The sequence below is a fragment of the Streptopelia decaocto genome (genome assembly GCF_964273445.1).
Source record: "Streptopelia decaocto genome assembly, chromosome: 6".
Taxonomy (NCBI): domain Eukaryota; kingdom Metazoa; phylum Chordata; class Aves; order Columbiformes; family Columbidae; genus Streptopelia; species Streptopelia decaocto.
In genome coordinates this window covers 31,443,257-31,466,370 of record NC_138660.1, presented here as the reverse complement: position 1 = coordinate 31,466,370, position 23,114 = coordinate 31,443,257, and the positions used below count along the sequence as shown (strand labels likewise).

Genomic DNA, 23,114 nt, shown 5'->3' with positions numbered 1-23,114 from the left:
TGTTCTGATACTGTGTGTCTAATGAAACAGTCCCATTTAAACCAATTTGTATAATGAAGAAACAATCCAACCAGATGTGTGTGGGGGATTTTATTTTACTTCTAACACTAAAAGTAGTGAAATAAGTTTATTTATACTTACAGAGAGCTGATTTGACCAGATTAGATTAATGACTATAGCAAAAACAGAGATACATTTTGGTATTCCAGAAAACTAAAAGTTTATTTTGCTTCCTTTAACCCAGGCTTCCACATTGAACTATATTGCACAACTTTAATCCTGCCATTGAACCAAGTTAAACTCAGTGATGTAGGCTTTTAGGAGCTAGTTTGATGAACTTAATTAATCATATGTCAAGCATACACAGGTTTTATACTAGCTTGAAATGTGAAGATTTCAGCTTGATGATAACAGAATCCCAGATGCCAGTAATTCACTTCAGTATAAAGATCTTGCTATTGTCAAGATTGGACCATCCCAGAAACAGACTGAAAAAACTCTACTAGATTAGAAAGATAACATTTCTTTCCCATTGCCACATTACAGTGGTTACATGTGAGCAAGGAATACAAACATAACCTAAGAAAGTATATGTCAAGTCAGACAACTGCTTAGTATGTTGTTTGACAGCAAATAACATGTAGCAATTTTTCAGGGAGCTTTCTCAGCCCCAGTGATCTGTGATACCTGTTCAGCACACACACACAAAAAAGGAGGAATTTCCAACTAAATACCCTATATAGAGTATCTTACAGTCTCATTGAAATAAGCTCTGCTGTCTATGATTTTATTGAGAGCCATCTTCTGGAGCACAACTCTACTCATGCATTGCACAGCAGGCATAGGGACATCACTTAATTACTACAGGGAAATCCAAAACTTGAGTGCTTTAAAGTCAGGGACTGCAATGTTCATTTACATGGCTACAGCTGTAAGTTCTCCTCTATAAAACATATAAAGAAACAGACACACATAAACATGGTTTATTTTATAAATATTTGGGAAAAATAAGAGAATGAGATGAAGAAAAATGGGATTAAAAAATATTAAAAGGACTGATCTGGAAAGTTCTGGGAACAAAAGAAACACATGACAAGGAGTTGGTGCAAAAGCAATTGCTGTTTCTGCATTGTTGAAATTTGCCATTTGATACTGGTTATATGTTATACATCATTTTAATGCACTTTTCTTACTTTATGGTTTTTGCTACTGACTTGAGAAGACAGAATAACTGAAATATTAATTATAATTAATGCTTCTAATTTACAGCTGAACATAGTAATTGAGAAGGAAGCATCTTCACATCTTCAAGCTTTTATCTTTTTTTTTTTTTTTTTACGGACAATGTCTTCTCAAACATTAGTGAGTCTTGAAAAATATGGAGAGGTTTCAGTGTCTGTCTCCAAGCATTTCTGCATGCGAAATGCCCACTGAGGCAAATGATAACTTTTAATAGGTTGCCTCCAGTTCTGGGAGTGGCAAGTGAGGCAAGTAAAGCTCTGTTCTCTACAGCTGAGACACTCAAGACTGCACTTACTCATAAGAGTACACACACATTGTTTTAAAATCCTGACACTGAGTTCTTTGCATCTCATCTGTAACACATTTTTAAAAGCAGACTATAGTTAAATTTGCCACAGTAATATTATCATATTTAATTTATACAGCTTGTGTATCTTACAGGATCCATTTAGTACCCTAAATGTTTAAGCTTTTATTCAAGAAAATGTTATAAATATTTAAGTTTCCTTCTGGAAAACTGTGACTAGTTTCCCATTTTCACTAAAAATAATTTTGAGAAAAAAAAAAACAAGAATCAAATAGATTCTTAAATAACGCAGTTACTGCCATACTGTTTTTAAAATTATGCTAACAATGTCATCTCCTCTGAGACTATTCTCAAGTTAAATTCATCCCTACAGAAATATACACCACAAAAACTACACAACAATTATAAGCTTTAAACTGATGGATAAAACTGGCTGTAATGCTGCATTTCATATAGGAAACTAACTGCTCAGAAGTCATCATGTTTTCATCTCAAATATTTAAATCATGTTACAGTCAATAGTGGTGGGTTTTTTTTCAGTTCATGCCAAAGATGCCAGTCTTCTTTCCTATGATTTCTTCATTGAAAAGGAAATCAATTTTCTAGAATCACAGAATGTCAGGGATTGGAAGGGACCTGGAAAGCTCATCCAGTGCAATCCCCCCATGGAGCAGGAACACCCAGATGAGGTTACACAGGAAGGTGTGCAGGCAGGTTTGAAAGTCTGCAGAGAAGGAGACTCCACAACCTCCCTGGGCAGCCTGGGCCAGGCTCTGGCACCCTCACTGAGAAGAAGTTTCTTCTCAAATTTAAGTGGAACCAATTGTGTTCCAGTTTGAACCCATTACCCCTTGTCCCATTGACCACCACTCTCTGGCTTCTTCCTTTCAGCCAGTTCACAGTCCACCTCACTACCTGATCATCCAGACCACACTCCCTCAGTTTAGCTGTGAGGATGCTGTGGGAGACTGTGTCAAATGCCTTACTCAAGTCAAGGTAGACCACGTCCACCTCTCTGCCATCATCCATCTGTCTTGTTATATCCTCATAAAAGTCAGTGAGGTTGGTCAAGCACGACTTCCCTTGGTGAAGCCATGCTGACTGCCCCTAATGACCCTTTTATCTCTGATATGCCTTGAGATGGCACCAAGGATAAGTCATTCCAGCAGCTTCCCAGGGATGGAGGTGAGGCTGACCCCTCTATAGTTACCCAGGTCCTCCTCCTTGCCCTTTTTGAAGACTGGAGTGACATTTGCTTTCCTCCAGTCCTCAGGCACCTCTCCCGTTTCCCAAGACTTGGCAAAGATGATGGAGAGTGGTCCAGCAATGACCTCAGCCAGCTCCCTCAGCACCCGTGGGTGCATCCCATCCAGATCCATGGATTTATGGATGTCCAGATTGCCTAATTGCTCCCTAACCCAGTCCTCATCAACCGAGGCAAACTCCTCCATTGACCTGCCTTCCTCTGGGACCTCAGTGGTATGGGGCTCCTCAGGACAGCCTCCAGCAGAGTAGACAGAGACAAAGAAGGCGTTCAGTAACTCTGCCTTCTCTGTATCTTCTGTCGCCAGGGCACCCACCTCATTCATCAGTGGGCCTACATTGCCTCTGGTCTTAGTTTTATCTGCCACATATCGGAAAAAGCTTTTCCTGTTGTCCTTGACACCTCTCGCCAAGTTTAATTCTAAGGAGGCCTTAGCTTTCCTAGTTGCCTCCCTACACCCTCTGACAACAGCCTTATATTCTCCCCAGGTGGCCAGCCCGTCCTTCCATGATCTATAAACTCTCCTCTTCCACTTGAGCATTCCCAGCGGTTCCCTGCTTAACCACGCAGGTCTCCTGGCTCCCTTTCTTGACTTCCTATGTGTCGGGATGCTCTGATTTTGTGCCTGGTAGAAACAGTCCCTGGACACTAACCAACTATCTCAGGCCCCTTTACCTTCAAGCAGCCTTGCCCATGGGATTTCCCCTAGCAATTGCCTGAAAAGGCCAAAGTTTGCCCTGCTGAAGTCCAGGGTTGCAATTCTGCTTGCTATCCTGTTCCTGCTACATGAGATCCTGAACTCCACCATCTCCTGGTCGCTGCAACCAAGGCAGCCCTCAACCTTTACCGCTTCAAACAGACCCTCCTTGTTAGTGAGGATAAGGTCCAGCAGTGCACCTCTTCTAGTCAGCTCCTCCACCCTTTGCATCAGAAAGTTATCGTCAAGGCACTGGAGGAAACTCCTAGACTGTGGCTGGCTGGCCGAGTAGTCCTTCCAACAAACATCAGGGAAGTTAAAATCCTCAACCACAACCATGGCCTGTGATTGTGAGGCTGCTCTCAGCTGTCTTCAGAAGGCCCCATCAACTTCCTCACCCTGATCTAGTGGCCTATAACAGACACCCACAATACTATCCACCTTACCAGCCTGCCCCTTAATTTTCACTCATAGACTCTCAACTCACTCCTCATCCGTGCATGGACAATACTCAATACATTGTAGTTGCTCTCTCACGTAAAGAGCAACTCCACCACCACGCCTGGCTGGCCTGTCATTCCTGAAAAGGACACAGCCATCCATGACCACATTCCAGTCATGTGTGCTGTCCCACCACGTCTCCATAATTGCCACTAGGTCATAATCTCCTGACCAAACACGGGTTTCTAACTCCTCCTGCTTATTCCCCACGCTTCACACATTGGTGTACAGGCATTTCAGAGAGCGAGCTGAGCACACTGATTTCACCCTAGGGGTATCGGAGGCCTCCCAGCCTTCATCAACTCTAGAGTGCATTTTCCTGGAAATGGATTTTCCTGGAAAGGTGGACTTATCCAGGAAAAACAAAGAACAGTTGAAAAATACAGAGTTGGCGGAGACTCCTTTATTTAGAGACTGGTGCTAGACCATCAGCTGAAAACTGCCAAACAATTCAGCCAACTTCTCTCATTACTTAAAAAAAAAACCCAAAACCTGCAAGTAGACATTTTTAATTCCCTGCTGTTGGTAGTATTGCTCTCTAATGTGTTTTAATACTACACAACAATATAAAGACTCCTTGCTTGAAAGTGGCCTTAAGAGCTACCTGCAGAAACACTTGTCCTTCAACAAGAACAGCAGCTTAAAAGCCTTTTACATGTTGGTGGAAAAGATCATTAAGTGTAATTTGTTAGCACCTCAGAGATGTTTGTTATGTATATATTACACTGATGAAAAAATAAGAAAATGTTCAGATATACTAGAATCATTGATAACTCAGATACACTGTTACAACAAATGAATTGGCAGTATTGTTTGAGGACAAAAACATGAATTTACTGAAATGAATGAACACTTTTAAAGATTACTGGGTTTTAAGACAATGCTACATATTACTTGTTGCATAGGAATTATTGAGTTTGTGCAGACAATAATAGCTGAATTATAAAAAGTCTAACTTTTCAAATAGGATTGTTACCCCACTAGTATCCTATAATCTTTCATTTTTGTACTAAGAGCATTAACTAAAAAAAATTATTTAATCCATTACAGATTAGAAAAACTATTACTTTTTGCATCAAATTGTTTCCATAATCCACATATATGCAATTATTGTGCATTGTCATAAATTACATCACACTGACAGCCTGAAATTGGTCAAACATTTAAGTGTAACAAGGGGTAAGATGTCTGAAACTTCAGAGTAGCCCACTTTGTTAAAAGAGTTCAAAATTAATCCTTTTTCCCCCCTGAGTCTTCTTGTCAGATAAAGCTGCCAACAATGACCTTCAGGATAAGAAATTATATGTCACCTGTAGGCCTTGTGCAACTGAGTTGATTACCCATTCAAACTCCATACAAATCTTATATTTGAATTGTCTCTGCGCATTGGGTTCAAGAGGTTTTATGGGCTTACATTTTCTTCAAGCTGTTTGTGCCATTGTACTAAAGAAAGATAGAGAACATCAAATAAAAATTTATATTAACACGCTCCAGAAACTTTCAGGTTGCCACCTGTTCTTACAAAACCTAGACAGTCATTAATGCAAGTGAATATCCAATTTTCTTCACCTCCTGGTTATAATACTTGCTGTGGGGAGAAAAAAAAAGCAGCTGGAACACAGAAGGTAGGCAACCACATGGATTCCAACAAAGGTAAAGAGTGGCTGACATTAATTCACCTTAGGGTAAGTGATATAAATATTTTTCAACATATTCAAGGGTATTCAAGATTTTGCATATGTATTCCACATGCAACTGGATTATTTTGTCCAATAGCACTTAACAGCTCAAGCCTGTGGCCCTGTTGTTCTTCTACGTAAACATTACTAATACCAGTATGCCAACAAAAATTCATTGTAATCCAACACAGTAGCAAAAGGCAGCATTTTGCCAAACACATAAATGTAACTGAGATACGTGAATGGGTCTTTTTCAAATCATTGTCTACAGGTATTTACAATTTATGATATTACAAGTTTTATGACTTACAGTTTGAGAGTCCTACATTAGGGCAAAAAAGTAGGACAGGTCCTTGAAGTCATAATTTTCTGGAGCGGAACCAGATAAAGAGTCAAATGTTTACAAGTAAAAAACCACTTAGGAAGCTAGAAGAAGACCTCATGTACAGAGAGGTAAATGGCAGGGATACCAGTAAGGCACCGGAACACCCTGCACCTCACACATCGCCAGAAAGAAAATTCTTGATACCCCAAGAGCAGAACTTCTTTGCATAAGGCACCCAGCAAGCAATCTCTGTCTCTTTTTGAAGCGAAAAGGCATTGCATTTCTTGATTGCTGATTAAGCAACCACAGTTTGAAAAAAAATACATACATTTACTTTCTTCATGCACAATCTGTTATAAATAAACAAGGACAAACAGCAGGGTTGGACAACCGGTAACACTGCAAAGACATTGGGAATGTAAGGCCATCAAGTATGTGATAGGTATTTGGTTAACAGCCGTTCACCATAAGAGACTAGGACAGGAAAAGCAACCAACACCCTTACACACAAACCCTAATGAACAAGAGATAAGAATTCTGGTCTTTCTCATAATCTCTGTTAGGACACTGACTGACATGCCACAGAAGAAGCTACTCAGGCACCGCCTTGAAAAAGTTCAACCAGAACTTTAGAACAGATAAAAACTGCTAAACAGTGCCATCATGGGTCTCCTGGGAAAGAACAAACTTATTACAGGCTGCCTGCAGGGGCTTATGGAAATGTGTAAACATTTTGATGGGATATTCAGGGGAAGTGCCAAAAGTACAGTAGGTGAATTAGGACAAGCGTGGAAAATTTGAGATGAAGCAGCATGAAAAGAAGTCACTAGTGTAAGCTGCAAGTCATTACATTTGTTTGGCCCAGCCCTGCACCTAATCACTGCAGTCTGTCCTGTGTTTTTATTGAGTTCTACTTGTAATATTTTCTATGTGACTTTGCTCTCTATTCTGCATACGTATGATGTGCAAGCAAAATTCAGAGACAGTCAACAACTACGAGGAGACCTTTATCTGGAAAGACCCCAGGTTTAAGACAGTGACCAAGAAAGAGACCTCAAGCCTAAGCATGGATGTTTAATGAACTTGAAGTCTGTGTCAACATTTGAGTCTAGGTACATCAGCATGCTTGTGAATCAGGAAAGGGCTGTGCATCTGTTTCACTAGCAAACTTCCAATTTCCACCAGCTGAAGAACTTCATCAGGCTGTTTGTACTCTTGTTCACCCAAATGCTGTTTGTGTTGGTATGTGGTGCCAGTAAAAGGCAATGGTTTTTCTCTGGGATGGTCTGTGTGACCAGCTGTATGCTACATACAGTGCTGTCTTGGGAATGTGTGCTCAGTCTTACTACCGGCTGGATGCGCAAACAGAAACCATAGCAAGCAGACCAAGAGGAGAAATTCCCAGTAGCTCAGAGGCCACTAGGTATAGATTCCCTTCACAAATGTCACGACTATCCCACTGGAATTACTCTGCATGAGTCCAACTCTCATAAAACACCAGTCTTGCACTACATTACAGTTCTTCCAGAGGCTAGCGAACACCCCATTATCTTCAAGATTTCTTTCTCCTTCTATTTTTGTACCATTCCCTGCCTTCATACTAATTAATCTTTTGCCAGCCAATCAAAACTTTGTGTAACATTTTAAAAGATGGAACTGCAAGAGCAATTTAACTTCAAAATCATACATGGATGAAGGAAAATGTTTCCAGTCCACCTTTACAGCAAAACATCTGGTAACTAGTAGCCAAGCAGCAAAACATGTGAATATAACAGTTCAGCAAATTTTATAAAGCTATAGCTTGCTGCTTTGGAAAGCCACTGGATTTAATAAGTTTGCATTTTTCTCCCTAACACAACTTTCATTACATGACAGTTAAGACCAAAATAAGACCTCATATGGACCTCAAGACCTGAGGAACACATTGGGTTTTTTTAAACCAGTATACAATTGCTTCTGTAAATTTGTTTCTTCTTTAAGTGTGCTGAAAGGCTCAAGGGCAGAAGGGGCAAATGCACTTTAAAACAATACTGTAGATAATTTTACCTGACCAGTATTTAGTACTGATCTTATACTTCTACCTTAAACTTTCTCAGTGTAAACTTTCAGTGGCAAAAAAAAAAAAGACTATTTTTAGAAAAGCACGTAGTTGCGTACCTTCAGCTGGGGATTTAAATAGATGTGATACAAATAACTAAAACACCATTGACCAAGTCAGATATTCACAATTCTGACAATTGTGTAAAATTGTCTATCTTACTGATAAACAGCCTCTAGCTGCACCTTGCAGTACAGTCAAACCACTAGGATTCCCACCTCTTTAGGAATGTCATGATTATAGCAACAATAGCATGTTTTCCAGATCATTAAAGATGAGCCATTCATACAAGTATTTGCAATAAATCTACACATCGACTTGAGCAACTAGAATAACATCTGCATGACAGTTCGTCAATAAGTAAAAAAATGCACAAGAAAATCCACTCCTTTCAAGCACTACTGGTACTGGAATATCTCATCATTTTTTTATCATGAGTGATAAAATTTCAAAAGTATGTTTGCTATGGGCATCAACAAGGATAACAGCTACCTCACTTTTAAAAAGGGTAGATATTTTGTATTAATAAACTTGGAAACAACATTTTTCCACAGATCTTGGGATTTCACATGCTCTGATCTTGTACCGTAAGTGAAAGACAGACAGACACCTCAAATTGTGCACTTACTTATTCAACGTGAGGTCAAGGATGAATTTGGAGCCAAAGGCCTCAATCTGGAAACTTGTCTGAGCCAGATGTACAGCCTGTAAACATGAACACACAAGAGTACTATACAGTTTTGCAGAACATTTAAGGAGTCAAAAGAATCACTGAGCTTTGTATGCAACAAACGTGTGAAAAACACCAAAAAACATGCTTATTTTCATGAATCTCATAGGCATATGAAAAGTTTTGCTCTTATACCATATTCTCATTCAAAAGGATTTGTCTTTTTAGAGGATAAAGGAAGACAGAGAAGCAAATGGTAGCTGAAAAGCATGTTTTCAAATACACACTCATTCCTCACAAAAATAATAATAAAAAAAAATTTGCATAAATGTCTATATTTTGCCATAACCAGATGGCTATGTAACGAAAGTATAAGTAATGTAGTATACCGTTCTTTTAATTTTGTGACTGCATTCCTTCACTTTAAAAAGCCTGAAATAATTAAAGCATTTACAATACACGCCTTCAAGTAAGAAAATAAGGGCAAGGCTTGTATTACATGTTATGAAAGACTCCTTCAAAGTAATCCCTTCACAATTAAAGGCTTTGTACTTGGCACTGTAGCCAAACCAGAGTACAGAAGACTGATGCAGCTCAACATACAACAACAAAATACAATGTTAGCTTGTCTCACATAGGGAGTTAACTTCAACTTTCGAGATATTCAGGTTTTGTCAGATATATAAATTGTATTCTTTATTCTTTTCTATACTGCTGTAACTGAAGCCAAAGACATTTAAAACATGCCCAATCTGCCTTCTATAATAGAAAAATAAGATTATAAAAGATGATCCAAGAATTTGTTTTTGTGAAGACACTGTTCCAGCAGGGTGGAAGAGATTAGATATGAATTTCATAGAACCTCTTTCCTGATAATGTTCTAATCTAATCATGCTTACTTACACACTAATTTGTTGTAGCATTAATAATCACATAAAGTTGGAATATTATGACTAATCCCTTTAACCAAAAAGAAAAAAATACTATTTTTTTTTAAACACTACAATGAATCTTCAGGTATTTCAGAAAAACTATTAAAAGTTCTAGCTAGTTTATAGCATAACTTAAATAATATGAAGGTTAGCTTTTACGGCTCCACAGGCATCTGCTACCAATTGGTCTCAGGGACAGCCAGATGGACATCTAGCCTGATCTGCCATAGCTTTTCTTTTGTCCAATCAAGCCAATTCAGTGATAGATATATATCATCCTTTACATTTCTAAGCCAACCATATATTCTTCATCTTTCTGCAATTTAAAATTATTTAAAGTTACTTGTATTCTTAGTCTACAATATCATAAGAAAAAGCTCATCTTGTAGGATTAGATATAATATCATTGCTATTTCTGAAAACAATTACTTCTCCATATAGAAACACCACTTGCCATCTATTACTGTGCCTCACTTAACAGACGCAGCCTGTACACATAAGCAATCACTGCAAAGCAGCTGACGCTGGTTTTCTACCCCACAGCAGGGCATGTCCTCCACCAAACTTGGCTCAAAACACTGGATACAAAAAGAACACTGGATTTCAAATCCCTGCAGTTTAGCAAAAACACTATTTTGAATTCAGGTGAATGTGATACACCACTACTGCAGCAAAATACAGATTTTCTTAAGCCAGTTTATTTATCTATTGATAACCACCTATGAAAACGACAAACCAGAACTCAGGTGAAGGTAATAAGACTAAAGTATTTAATCCTGAAACTGACATTTTCCCTGTAACAAGCTAGCACAGAAAGCTACCAGTGATTTGTCACCAGGTGCTTTCACCTTTATAGCCATCATATACCAGCATGATGGGAGGGAATATTTCAGAAACACCTCTGTGGAATTCTGTTATACAGCTTACCATTTCACAGTATTCTTCTATCAGCTACTGTGTAATACAATGCCTGAAGTATAAACTGAAATAGTGTTCTGATTAGCATAGAAATACATATTCAAACAAGAATATAACATAGGTTAGCACACAGTTTGAACAATATATACGGACTAAGTATCTTACCATGTCTTTTCATAGGAAAAGTATTATACACCACCTTCTTGCACCACTTGCATACATATATGTTGTTACATCTGCATGAGTATTCTTTACTTAGATCATCAGGAGAACAAGTTCCTCTGTACATGTTTGTTTATCATCTAAAAACCTCTGCAGAGGTTCCTGTTTCGACAGCTATAAGCTACTCCAATGGCAAAGCTGCAAAATTACATAAAGTTTTTCTGCAGCAAAGACTTACTGATGATATACAGAGGAGCAGGTTGAAGGAGGGTCTGAGCCTTTAAATTTTTTCCTGCCCTCAAACCCAAATTTCAGAGTGGGGAGGGGAAAAAAAAAAAAAAAAAAGTCTTTTCTCAGTGTTCTGGAAGCTTAGATTATAAGCATAATTACTGTAATAAGAGATTCTTTATACTAGGGACATTCTCAGAGTTCTGTAGCCACTTGTGCAAAGCAGTAGCTCTCACAATTTTTTCCAAGCTAAAAATCCATATGCATAAAGAATTCCAGTGTCTTCTAGTCAGTCATTAGCTTACTGTAAATTTCAAGCTAAAAATGGACTAGAAAGCTGTAACTGCAATCTCAGTTCCACTAATCCATGTCACAACTTGAATGCTTTAATTTTCATTATTGTGCTTGGGCAGCATTTGTCCATCATTCACTTTTTCCAGACTTTCCGGAATTTTCAACCATCATCACCAAAAGTAAAGTACTATTACATATTGGTTTTACTTTCTTCAGAGTAAAACTATGCCAAATGCAATAATGTGTTACACCTTCAAAAACACTAAGACACAAGTCTTCAAATAAAAGCAACAGCATTATTTAACTGACTGATAGTACCTATGGGTCTTTTGCTATATTCATACAGATCACGATCTCCAAACAATAAACGCATTGCTTTTAGAAATTGGGTTTTGCATACAGTTCTGCTGACTAAAATAATGGCCAAAGCTGCCTCTCTTATTTCAGTAGCTGAGCTAGGGGCTTCGTGACTCCCATTTTGGAATTAGAAACCCAAGGCAGATTTCAATTTACACCATTACAACATTTCTTGATCTAGACATTCATCCTAATAATAGTACAAGTTTTGTCACAAATCAATGTAACATCCTATGATCCTATGTATTATTTCCTTACTCTTCTTTTAGCTTGTTTGCCCATCCTCAGACTTCATACAGAAGCCGTCCTTCAGTGTTTGGAAAACATGGTTGTAAGCACGTGAACAAAGGCTCAGGCCTACCTCTGAAAGCAACCCTACTGTTGCTCTTTTAACACCAGGGCCAGAAAACACCATCCTCTCCCAAAATACCAGTAGTTAGATACCCACCTGTAGTGACGCTGGCCTCTAAAACCATATCCCTTTTGGGGTTTCGTTCACAAGACTCTACAAAGTAGCGCATCCACATGTTGGACCACTTTCCTGCAATACCCAGCTTCTCACAAATGGAAAAAAACCTATAAATATTTTTTCTTTTAGTTTCAGAAAGAAGGTCTAACAAGTGCATGTGTTGCACTACCTAACACTTAGCAACTTGAACCTTTTATAGATTATCACATGAAAATCATTAGAGGACCCAGAAATATATTTTAAAATAGGATTTTAAAAGTTTTAGAAGTATTGTGATCCACATTTCAGCTAGGAATCCAAGTAGTAGATCTACTTGAGGAGAAGATGGCATAAGGAAGATGTCCTTCTACTCCCAGAAACCAATGAAGATAGGAAGACAAACTTCAACCCTCCTGTTAGTAACTACTGAAGACGTAGAGTACAGATAAACCTTCTGCATTAATATAAATTCAATATAGAACAGAAATACAAAGTACACAAACCCATCTATATGCAAGTAGTGTAAATTCAAGCTGCATCACAGAAAATGCTGAAAAAATGCACAGCCAGCTGCAATACTGCAAAGATTCTCCAACAATCTTAAACTCATACGCATAACCCACATGAAGTTCATTCATTATTCTGATCAGTTTTCATTACATTGGGGATTGAAAGTGAAGACCTGGCCTAAGATAGGCAAGGAAGACAATAATTAAAGCACTGGATTTTTATCTGGATTTCATTAAGAATTCATATGACGTCACCTCTTGAGAGATTACTAGCCAGCATCTTTTATATTTTACAAAACAGACCTGCTTTTCCTTCAATATGACCTCCTTTGCAATGGCTGTGATACAGTTGTTTTCCCTTCACCTTAAGGATGTTTTCCCTCGCAACTTTCGTATGCTACATACCAAAGTTGCATAAAGGACTGAGACAGACTGTATCTCAACCTTTAAAGCAGGGCAACATAGCAGAAAACATAACATTCTCTAGCAATCCTATTATGTTGAGATCTCGCATCTCGTGTTGTGAGATTCCCCCTACACACACTGGCCACTGTAAGGCAAGTTGTACCAAATGTAATCTTGCTAGGTCCTAACAATATAGTATATGCAGTGTGCAAAAGCAAATCAAAACAGTCATTTGGTTCAATAAAGAGAGTACCAGTTCATTCAAAACACTACCTCCATCTGCAGAAGTTTAGAAAGATAGAGCCACAGATGACAGATGACTCTGATCTCTTCAGCAAGTTTAAGGATTCTTGTTATCTTCAGTGTGTTTTTATAAACAGACGCTCATTTTGAAACATTTCATACTAAAAATAGCTTCAGAAGAACTCAAAAGAAGCTAGCCTTAATTTGACTACGAGGAAATAGGTATGCAGATTTTAGACTCTTCAAGCACTAAGTATTTAATATATGCTTTTTTTAGAGGACAAGAAAACAGGTTATACACTAGAACTCTGTCCACCTTGGAGACAGACCACTTCACTTAGTGAAAACTATGGTGAACATTCCAACAGTGAGAAAAAGCTTCTTTGAAAAATAAGAAGAAATGAAAGAGGTTCTACAAACAGTTTAGATCATATACACACTTTCATTATGATGGTGTTTCACCAAATTCAAAAGGGGATAAAGAGGATCAGTGCTAAGAAAGCAATTTATTATTTAAATGTTTGACTCTCTGGTAAGCTGTTTTCTCCTTCAGTCCTTCATTTCTACCTACATTTCATGAAGAAGGTTGAAGAACCTGACTTCTAGGGAGGGACTTCAAAAAATAAAATACTTTAAAACATTTTTACACAATTATATTTCTCTAGCTTTACCTCTTCCCACATGCACACAATTTCTTTTACTCTTCCCCTCTCCTTATAGTGACTCAGCATTTCTGAGGTATTCAGGCCAAATCCCACAGAATATCCAAATGGCTTATATTCTTCTGGCCATTATAATGATGTTCCACAGAAAGAGGTCTACTGAATAGTAGGGAATATATCTACATCAAATGCCTATAAGTGGTATATTAAGGCTGACAGAAAATACAGATTAAAAAATGTATGGTTCCAAGAAAAGTATAAAAATTTAAAAATTATATTTTTCTTCCTCAATTGTCCACTGTGTATCATGTCATCATATTTATCTTCATTTTTTTCACAGGCTAAAACTCAATCCTAAATACAGATTTATTTCTTTACTGAACTGTAACGGTATTCTGGTTATTTCCTTTTGTTACCAATGTGGGAAACAGTAAAATCTCACAAGTAAGGTTTATTACAATATAGCATTTATTTTAATTCTGGGAAAGGATAAAAGCAAGTATTAAAAAATACTCCCCCCCACCCAAACAAACCAACCACACCACCAAACCACAACCCAACCCTCTTGCACCTTTCACAATCCATTTGCATTCTGTTTTCTTTATGGGTTGTTTTCCTTTTACATCCTAGGCAGACTCCCCACACGCTCCTCCCCCAATTATTGCTCTACATAGATTATGATAGTGAATGTTAAACAGAACAAAATAAGCAAAATATTTTTATTATATAAAATAAATAGATGGAAGGGCAAAGGAATGAATTCATGCAAGTTGACGGGGGGTGTTGTAGAAGCAAGAAGTGCAAAAATCGATCCAGACAAGGAACATAATCAATCCTTTCCTTCCATTAAATGGATCAAAGCAATAGAAGTTTCAGGCCAGCCAAATGAAGTCAACATAATGTCACCCTCCGCAAAGCCCCAAGCTTAAAGAATCCTTCTGTGGGGAAAAACTGCAGTGTTAGCGTTCGCTGTGCTTGAAAGGGACACAGTGAGTAGAAAGAAGATCCACTTTACACAACACTCAGCAGCAAAGAAATCAATACCAATTCTGTCAGCACTGATTTCTGCAGAGCTTTACCCCAACAGGTAGAGATAAGGCAGGGCATAGGAAGGATAGGCAACAGCAGCAATGTTCTTGGGGGAATGCTGGGTAAGAGACTGGCACACATTCTCCCCTGTGGATTCCCAAGAAAAAAAAATAACTTCCATAGAAACAGGGAGGAAGCACTATTGCCAAAGGCAGGACTGCAATTGCAAATCCCTTCCTTCCCACACCTGTCTCCAAAGAGGGGAACAGAAAGTCCCTAACCTTTAACCTTAAAGAGCGGTTTCACCTTAAAGGGGTGTTAGTTCTCAATGTAGTAACCTCTTAAGTAGCTTGAGTTTCCACCAACCAGTTTTTCTGTGCCATCCATAAGATATCGGTGTATTTAGATGCATCCAAAGGCACATTCTGGCATCCCCAGGTTCAATAAGCTAGGAAGTAACCTTTCTTCCCATGAAAACATAAAAACTACACAATTATCTCATCTTTTTTTCAAAGATTATACAGTGTCTCCATATTAATTCCACATCTAAAATGGCACATAATCAATATCAACAGAAGTACATATAATGCATAAATATGCTTTCTAAAATTTTAAAAGAAATGTAATTTAATAGTAGGAACTCCATTATAGCTAAGTCCTTCAATAAGATCATGCACACTGATCTGCTTTGCTGTCTCTCTGCTCTACCATGGCAACCTCTTCCTATACAAACCATCTTTACCTTAATTTTTTTAAAATCTGTAGGAAGAAAATATTTTTTTAAATTAAAAAAAAAAAAGATGGAATCATTTTAAGGGGTGACTCCTAAGTAATACAGTCTAGAATAGGTGTACTTCACCAAATTATTTCATAAAAATTAAAGTTTGTTTAATCCTATGCAATTTCAGGAAAAAAAAATACTGTCTGCATCTATACAAATGAAATATTAGATCTTGTCATTAAAAATGAAAAACACAGTTATTATTTGACAAAAACAGGTAACACTTTACAGTGGTCTTCACTGGTAATACACTGGCAGGAAACCAATATTGTATTTATTAGCTACTGCACAATACCTTCAAAGTCAAGTAACTCCTGCTGTAAATTCAGGATTCTAAAGAAACTCCCTATGCAGACATTTCTGCAGCCTAGAGCTGGAAGAAGTATTTTGTTGATGATGGTATACTGTAAGTTAAGACACCAGAATCTACACTGATCAGACAAGTCAACTTTGCATAATTCCCATTTGTTTTATCTACAGTTCAGCTTCTAAACCATACTGAAATTCAAAATCATTATTTTTAAATTAACACAAGGGAAATCACATTCTTGTTTAATCACATGTCCTCCTTTACTTCCTAAAAATGGTGGCAAGGACCATCACTAAGTCTTGAAGATCGATAAAATAAAACATCCAAACACAGTTTCACATCACATATTACTGTTTCAAAAATTCTGCAGATGAGCCCCTTTTTACCTTACCTTGTCATGTTTCTGCTGGTGCCTTGCCCTCGTATCCAGGACATGGTAAGGGGTTTCAGAGTCTCTGTTGATGTAATAGATTAGTCTTGAAGGCAGTGTGATTTCTTTCTGGATTGCATTGCTATAGCTGTTATTTTTACTGTTGCTGCTTTTATTCTGTTGAAATGTACTCTCTTCATCTGCCAGTGCTCCTTCTATACTGCCTGCCGTTTCATTCCAATGGAGGTCTGAGGAACAAAGATATGCCAGCCATAAATTCTATGACAGAATGTGTTTATTTCCATAAAAAGCTACATATTTAGCTTGCAATATTCTAATATTTTATTAATCACTCAGGCAAACAAAAAGATAGCTTACTCATTGAGCTAGATCTGACTCATTTTTCACACATGAAATGGTCTCAGAAATAACATTATTTATTTAAATGCATATACAGTTTCATATGTGGTCATGGATTATAAATATTTTAATGCCTCTCAGCCTCCAAGATGAAAAAAAAAAAATAACAACCAACAATTTAATTGATATGTAGTTATGTAGTTACCTCCTATACTCTCTTTGACAGCTGAGTTCTCTTCTTTCCCAAAGACACACATTCACAAAAAAACAAATATACATCTACAAAAGGCTAAGAATACTCCCCATGTTCCTAAGACAAACTGAATTCAGAGTCCATGCGCACGGAATGCCAATCAATTCCCTTTACATAAAAGGAAGTTCTCTACCTCTCTCTCTTTTAACTTTCACAAAGAGCCCTTTTCTTCAGTGGCAGCTTTTTGGATGAAATCCTGCATCCTTTCCCGTTAAAATCGCAAGATACAGGCAATCAACAAATGATGTAACTAGAACAGCAATAACATGATGCACGAACCGACTATATTAAGCGTTTCGCATGTCACCTACGTGCAATCAAAAGCAAATAAACAAAAGCACAGACAAAAACCCAGCCCCAAACAGAAGGGGTTTCCAGTCAGATCCCCGCACACACGCATCCTAACGCACCCAAGAATCACCTCAGCCCGGTTTTGTCGCATACCTCACCCGCGTATTTCTACACACACAATTTATCTAAACCACTGCAGCACTGGATTGGGAAGATCAAAGAGGGAAACCTCACGTTTCTCTATTTTTGGAAGCAAGCTAGCCAAGGAAACCTTTTCTGAGGGCTGTTTTTCTATACGCTGAAACACACACGTACACAAAAGGGCGAAGGATGAAATCGTTCAGATGTGACCGGGATTTATCCCCCTAGGTATGGGGGAGGAAGGGACCCGAGGGACAGCCGACTTCTCCCGCACACAACCCCTCATACCCACCGGCGGCCGCCGCAGCCCGGGGGCAGGAGGAGCCGTGGAGCAGCAGGAGCAGCGGGACGAGGCGGCCGAGGAGCGGCAGCAGCGCAGGGCGGCAGTCGGCGGCGAGGCGGCGGCCGCAGCGAGGCTGCCGCAGGGAGATGCTGCCGGGCGGCTTCATGGCTCATAGCGCCCCGGGGCGGCGCGGGGGGCGGCCGGACGGCCCGGGGGGCAGCGCGGCGCCTTCACGCCCCAACGGGCTGTGCCCGCGGGGCGGAGGGAAGGAAGGAGGGAGGCGAACGGCTCCTCACAGCGGCTCCTCCCGGCGGTACCGCCCGTCTGGCTCCTCTCTCCACAGTCAGAGACCGTTACCTCAGCGCGAGGGCGGGCGGGCAGCGGCGCGCGCGCGCCTTCCCTTTCACCTCAGCCCCCACCGCCGCGGCAAAGCGCATGCGCGCCGACCTCGTCCCATGGGGACCGCAGCCCGGTGCGCTGCCGCCGGGCTCCGGGGTGTCGTGTCCGTGTCCCCCCGTTTCCCCGGAACCCTCGGGTGCGCACCTGGTCCCCCCCGCAGCCCTCAGGTGCGCAGCGGGTCCCCACCCCCGCAGCCCTCGCGTGCGCACAGACGAGCAATAACGGGGTTGAACTTGCACCTGGGGCGGGCGGGGAGAGAGAGCGAGCACATGATTTCCCAATTAGGGTAACACAGAAACCTCCTCTTGCAGTGCACGCAATGGTGAGAAGAGGAGTTCGGAAATTTTCAGATTATTTTAAGAACCTCACGCAGAGTGAAATAACTTTGAAAAGAGACAGCCCTGAGCAAGGCTTGGAAGACGCTTTGGAGACATGAAGAAGCAGCCACAGATTGTAGGAAACAATCACTTGGCCAATATAATAGGCCTGGGCAGGATCTCCCAGCAAAGCATATTTTATTATTAACGATTTTGCAAGACTGGGTGTTCTACCTAAAGGTAGGCACACATAACAGGGGAAAAAGCCCCTGCTTATATGCCACCCAAATCCTGGCCACAAATTCCCTCCCCTGTTCCCTGTTGTTTGGGTAGTTGAGGGTTTACAGACTACCCCATGCCTGCCTCAGTTTACCTATCTCATTCATCTAATTCTAACAAACCCCTTATCGATCTATTTAGACTATGGATTCTTGGCTCTTTGTCTAATCTTCTCCCTAGATGGACTTTTAAAATACAGGTATCACTATGTAATCCGGGATTAGTTCTAAGAGACTTTATTTTACATTAAGGATTCATAGTCTGATGTGTCTCAGTCCACCCCCGTGCTGGGGTCAGCTGTCAGATCAGTTGTAAAAACAACATTCCTTCTTTCAGCGTTCCTTACAGGGTCAGTTTGTTTCCTTGAGAGCAAAAGCAGGCAGCTGTCTTCACCCTGGACACTCTGCACACGCACAGCCATTGCACAAGTTGCAGTCCCCATGTGCTTCCCACGTATCCTCCCCTTGAACTCTGCTGCTCCAAGTGTTGTGTGGAGCTTCAGCCTCCCCTCCGCTCCCTCCCAAGGCCTCCAGCCAACACATTTGTTCCTTGCACCTCTCCCCTTGTTCTCCTCTTTGGTCCCTGTGACCATCCCTTCTGACTTGAGCCAACATGCAATGAAACTGTTGCAAGAGCAAGAACCAAATGTTACCAAAAATGTACAGATATTGACACAGAAAATGCACCTGTACATGAAACAACACTGGACCACAAACAGAAGTATTAGTGCATTTCTGTACAGCAAGTATCTCTTCTGCTTCAGTCCAGCATGCTGGGGTGAACCGCCAATACGAAGAATATTTGCAAAGATAAAAATAACTTCAAAGAGATACAAGAAGATTAATCTGCTGCTTTGTATTCGTTCCATGGCTTTGGGAGACAGAAAACCTGGAAGCTGAGTTCAGAGACAAGTTTAGATATTGAGTTCTTTGTGCACATTTTGCCCAGCAGACTTCTAATACCCAATAATAGATATGTTGTATTTTGGTGCAGGCCTCAGTGCTGAGGAAATAAAGACGTTTCTGCTTTTTCATCTAGATATTGCTTTTTATTTGCCAGCTTATTCCTTCTAATCCAAGTCTGCATACCACATGGATTTCCAGAAACACAGGAATTTTCTCTGCTTCACATAATTTTCTTTAGATTCTGGCCTAAATTCATTATCACTGTTAAATTTAGGAAGTATAAGCAGTTTTGCAAATCATTACCATACAGACTACTTCATATAGTGATAGTGTTATTACTTTAAAAAAAACCCAAGCAAACAAAACAACAACAACAAAAAAACAACAACAACAAAGAACCCCAAACTAATTCTGAATTCTCATGCTAGTCAAAGAGATACTACTTGTAGAAGCTCAAAATCTGAGCATGTAACAGCAGGCAAATACATAAAAGGCACAGATCATAGAGATGACCAGGTGTGAAAAATAACAGAAAACGTGCCTTAGGATTTCTCTGATGTCTGGATCTAGGGAGAAAGCTGTACTAGTTTTCTATATAAAATGGTGTTCCTTGATGCTCCCATTTCCCAGTCACTTTCCATGCAGCCCCACATAGCCCAGCTGTTCCATATTATTAGACATCACTAGAACATTTCAACCAACAGCAGCTCCTGTTTCTCCCTATAAACAGATCAAAGGACCAGTTATGTCAGTGCATATCAATCCAAAATAAATACATTTTTAAAATATTTTAGTAGCAAAGAACAAGAGAGTAGAATGACCATAACATTAAAAAAAAAAAAAAATCCAGAAACTGACTTACACCACACAGCAAAAAACCAAGTCTAGCAACAATGAATGCTAGAAACACCTGCTCTCTGAAACTATCAGTTCTTATTTTTGCTGTCCAGATTTTGAAGGGAGAAGATAATGATTGCCTCTTTCTACAAAGGTTATCTAGGGCAAAGATTTCCTAAAGTTTTTTTAACTCATGTAAAAGGCTGCAGCAGAAATAATCACCTGAATAACCATCTGAAGTGGACACACCTGGTCTCCCATTCCCAGATGGACACGTAACTCAAGCTGTGTTTCATAAACCTGCTACAAATCTTCAGATGGCCATGTTGCAGTTCACAGAGCATCATCAGCTCAGGATGAAACACCCCACAAGGAAAAACAGCTGCTCTTTTTTTTGAAAATACCTGTTTTCATCTCTGAAAGACACTATGAATAACCCCAGATTACCCTGCAGATGTCTGAAAACAAAATACTACAAGCTTGGATTATCATAGCAATATCTGTATCCAGTGGAAATGTTAGTCCAGGCTCTGTTAACCTAGTAGTAAAGATACAACCTTCCAACACAATCAAATACCTTTTCCTACATCACCCAAAGAAAGAAAAAAGTCAGGATATCACTTGACTTGGGGAAGTCCCTATGTAGAATGAGTTTTTAAATAACTTGCTTCTTACCAAGGCATAAATAATAGTAACCTTGCTAGGTGAGCACAAGACTGTGTCTTACTAGGAAATAAAGAAAATTTCTGTATTGCAACAGTAGCCTCTTATCTAACACTTATTTCAAGAATCCAGTTAGGTCCTGTATAGCAGGTGGCATATTCCTGGATATTCATCACACAAAGTGTTCACCGGTTTAATAAAAAGAGGAACATTACTGCTGCAGATGAAGGAGATAAGTTCAGGAGATGCAAACATGGATAACTAATTTATAAAACAGCGTTTGCAAGGACAGCGTAGGAACACTGGCTACAAAGTTCACAATAGTGATAATCATTACAGAGGAGGAAACTGCAATATCAAACACTCAGTTTAACAGCAGGTTAAGCACAGGAAGCCGAGCACAGTTGTTTTGATAATAACAGGTGCTACCTGTTGGGTAAATCAAGACTGGCCTTGGGTGACCAAAGGTATAATGTGATAGGGAACAAACAGCACAAAGAGCAGAGTAGAAGCAGCTGCTGCTGATTTTTGGTATCGGGTGAGTGCTGTAGTCAAGTATAATTATAATTTATTCATATTACTAGCAGGCTCAGCCATAGGCCAAGGTCCTATTGTACAGACGCAGGACAAAATGGCATCTGTTAGAAAAATCTCCTTTTTATTTGCAATAGCAAATAAGTCATCCAGTGCGGTAAACAACAGGAGAAATATAACAGCTCTAGGAGGGGTACAAGAGAACGGCAGGTCTAAAAACTGATAATTAGGGGACATCGAACAACAATGTTACGTGCCAGCTAATCCACACAACCCGTAATTCCCATGCAAAAGAAAGTGGTGGCCATTCTCTGTTTCTCAGCAGGGGGTTAACAGCCAAGAACAAAGCTGTGCTGAAACTTCACGCCACTCATATTTCCTTACTTCATATCATATGCACTGTAAGTATGGGTAATTTATACTTAGAAGAAACCTGGAAATTGCAATGAACAATGCATTGCATTAACTTTGAAAACTCCATCTCCACATTCATCCATTCTCAAAGAGTTCCTCAGTCACTAGCGTGAAAGGGAATATTTCTATACAAAGGGCTGCTTATTAGTTTTTATAATGTGACCATCTCTTGCTACACGTCTTACCACCTAACAGCCCAGCAGCAACCCAACATTTGGTCAGAAAAATAGGTACTTTTCATTTATTCTGGGGTTTTTTTTAGCTTCTTTAAATATGTTTTAACAACTAAGGAAAAAAAGCGCAAATGTCATAATTCAACAAACACTTAAGACTGATTCAGAAAACAGCTGTGGCTCTAGATTCTTCTGAAGCAAGTATCACTTTCCAAACTGTAGATCTAACAGAACAGGGTTTCCCTTGCCCTTCACTTTTCCATCTTCTTTACTTCACCCTCATACTCTTCAGGGGAAGAGCTTTCCCCTGCTACTTAAGTCTGTAGTTCAACAAAACCCTACACCCAGCTTTCCTTTCCTTGTACATTAGTGAAATAATGCATAATATTGGACACAACACCATTTTAAACACAGCAATATTATAAAACAGAATACAGTAACAATGCCACTTTTCTATCAGAGCTATCACTTTTTGCCAGGCTCTGCATGTACATTATCATTAGGTACTTCTCTCGCCAGTAGTACTACACAAATTAACTATTTTCTGAGTACTGTATGTTCCAGCACTACAGGTTAGAATATACACGGTAATTAGAATATACTTGCCAGCCCCTCCCCTCAGCATTGTGAAACGTTAATGGTAAATTCAAGTGAAGAAAGTAATCAAGATACTGCAGCAAGGTATTTTTGCCGTCAATGGAAATATTATGATACTAAAGGCTCCAATTATTCACCATATTGTCTAATTTATTAATAAGGCACGGAGAAGCAGCAGAAACATGCTGGTCAGTGATGCTATCTAGAACACATTTGTCAGCTGTTCTGATATGGATA

At 39.4% G+C, this 23,114-nt stretch overlaps 1 protein-coding gene across 8 annotated transcripts in view; it reads right to left on the bottom strand.

Moving 5' to 3' along the window:
- Positions 1–23,114, bottom strand: part of ADAM23 (ADAM metallopeptidase domain 23) — a 117,540-nt gene that overhangs the window by 62,602 nt on the left and 31,824 nt on the right. For 7 of the 8 annotated variants that reach the window (XM_082055762.1, XM_082055763.1, XM_082055761.1 and 4 more), the window contains 2 exons: positions 16,453–16,679; positions 8,742–8,818 (listed from right to left, as the gene is read on the bottom strand). In XM_082055762.1, coding sequence (XP_081911888.1) covers positions 8,742–8,818; positions 16,453–16,679 — 304 coding nt within the window. Of the gene's footprint in view, positions 1–8,741; positions 8,819–16,452; positions 16,680–17,768; positions 18,190–23,114 lie in introns of those variants that run through there. The other variant, XM_082055768.1, reaches the window with a different exon arrangement.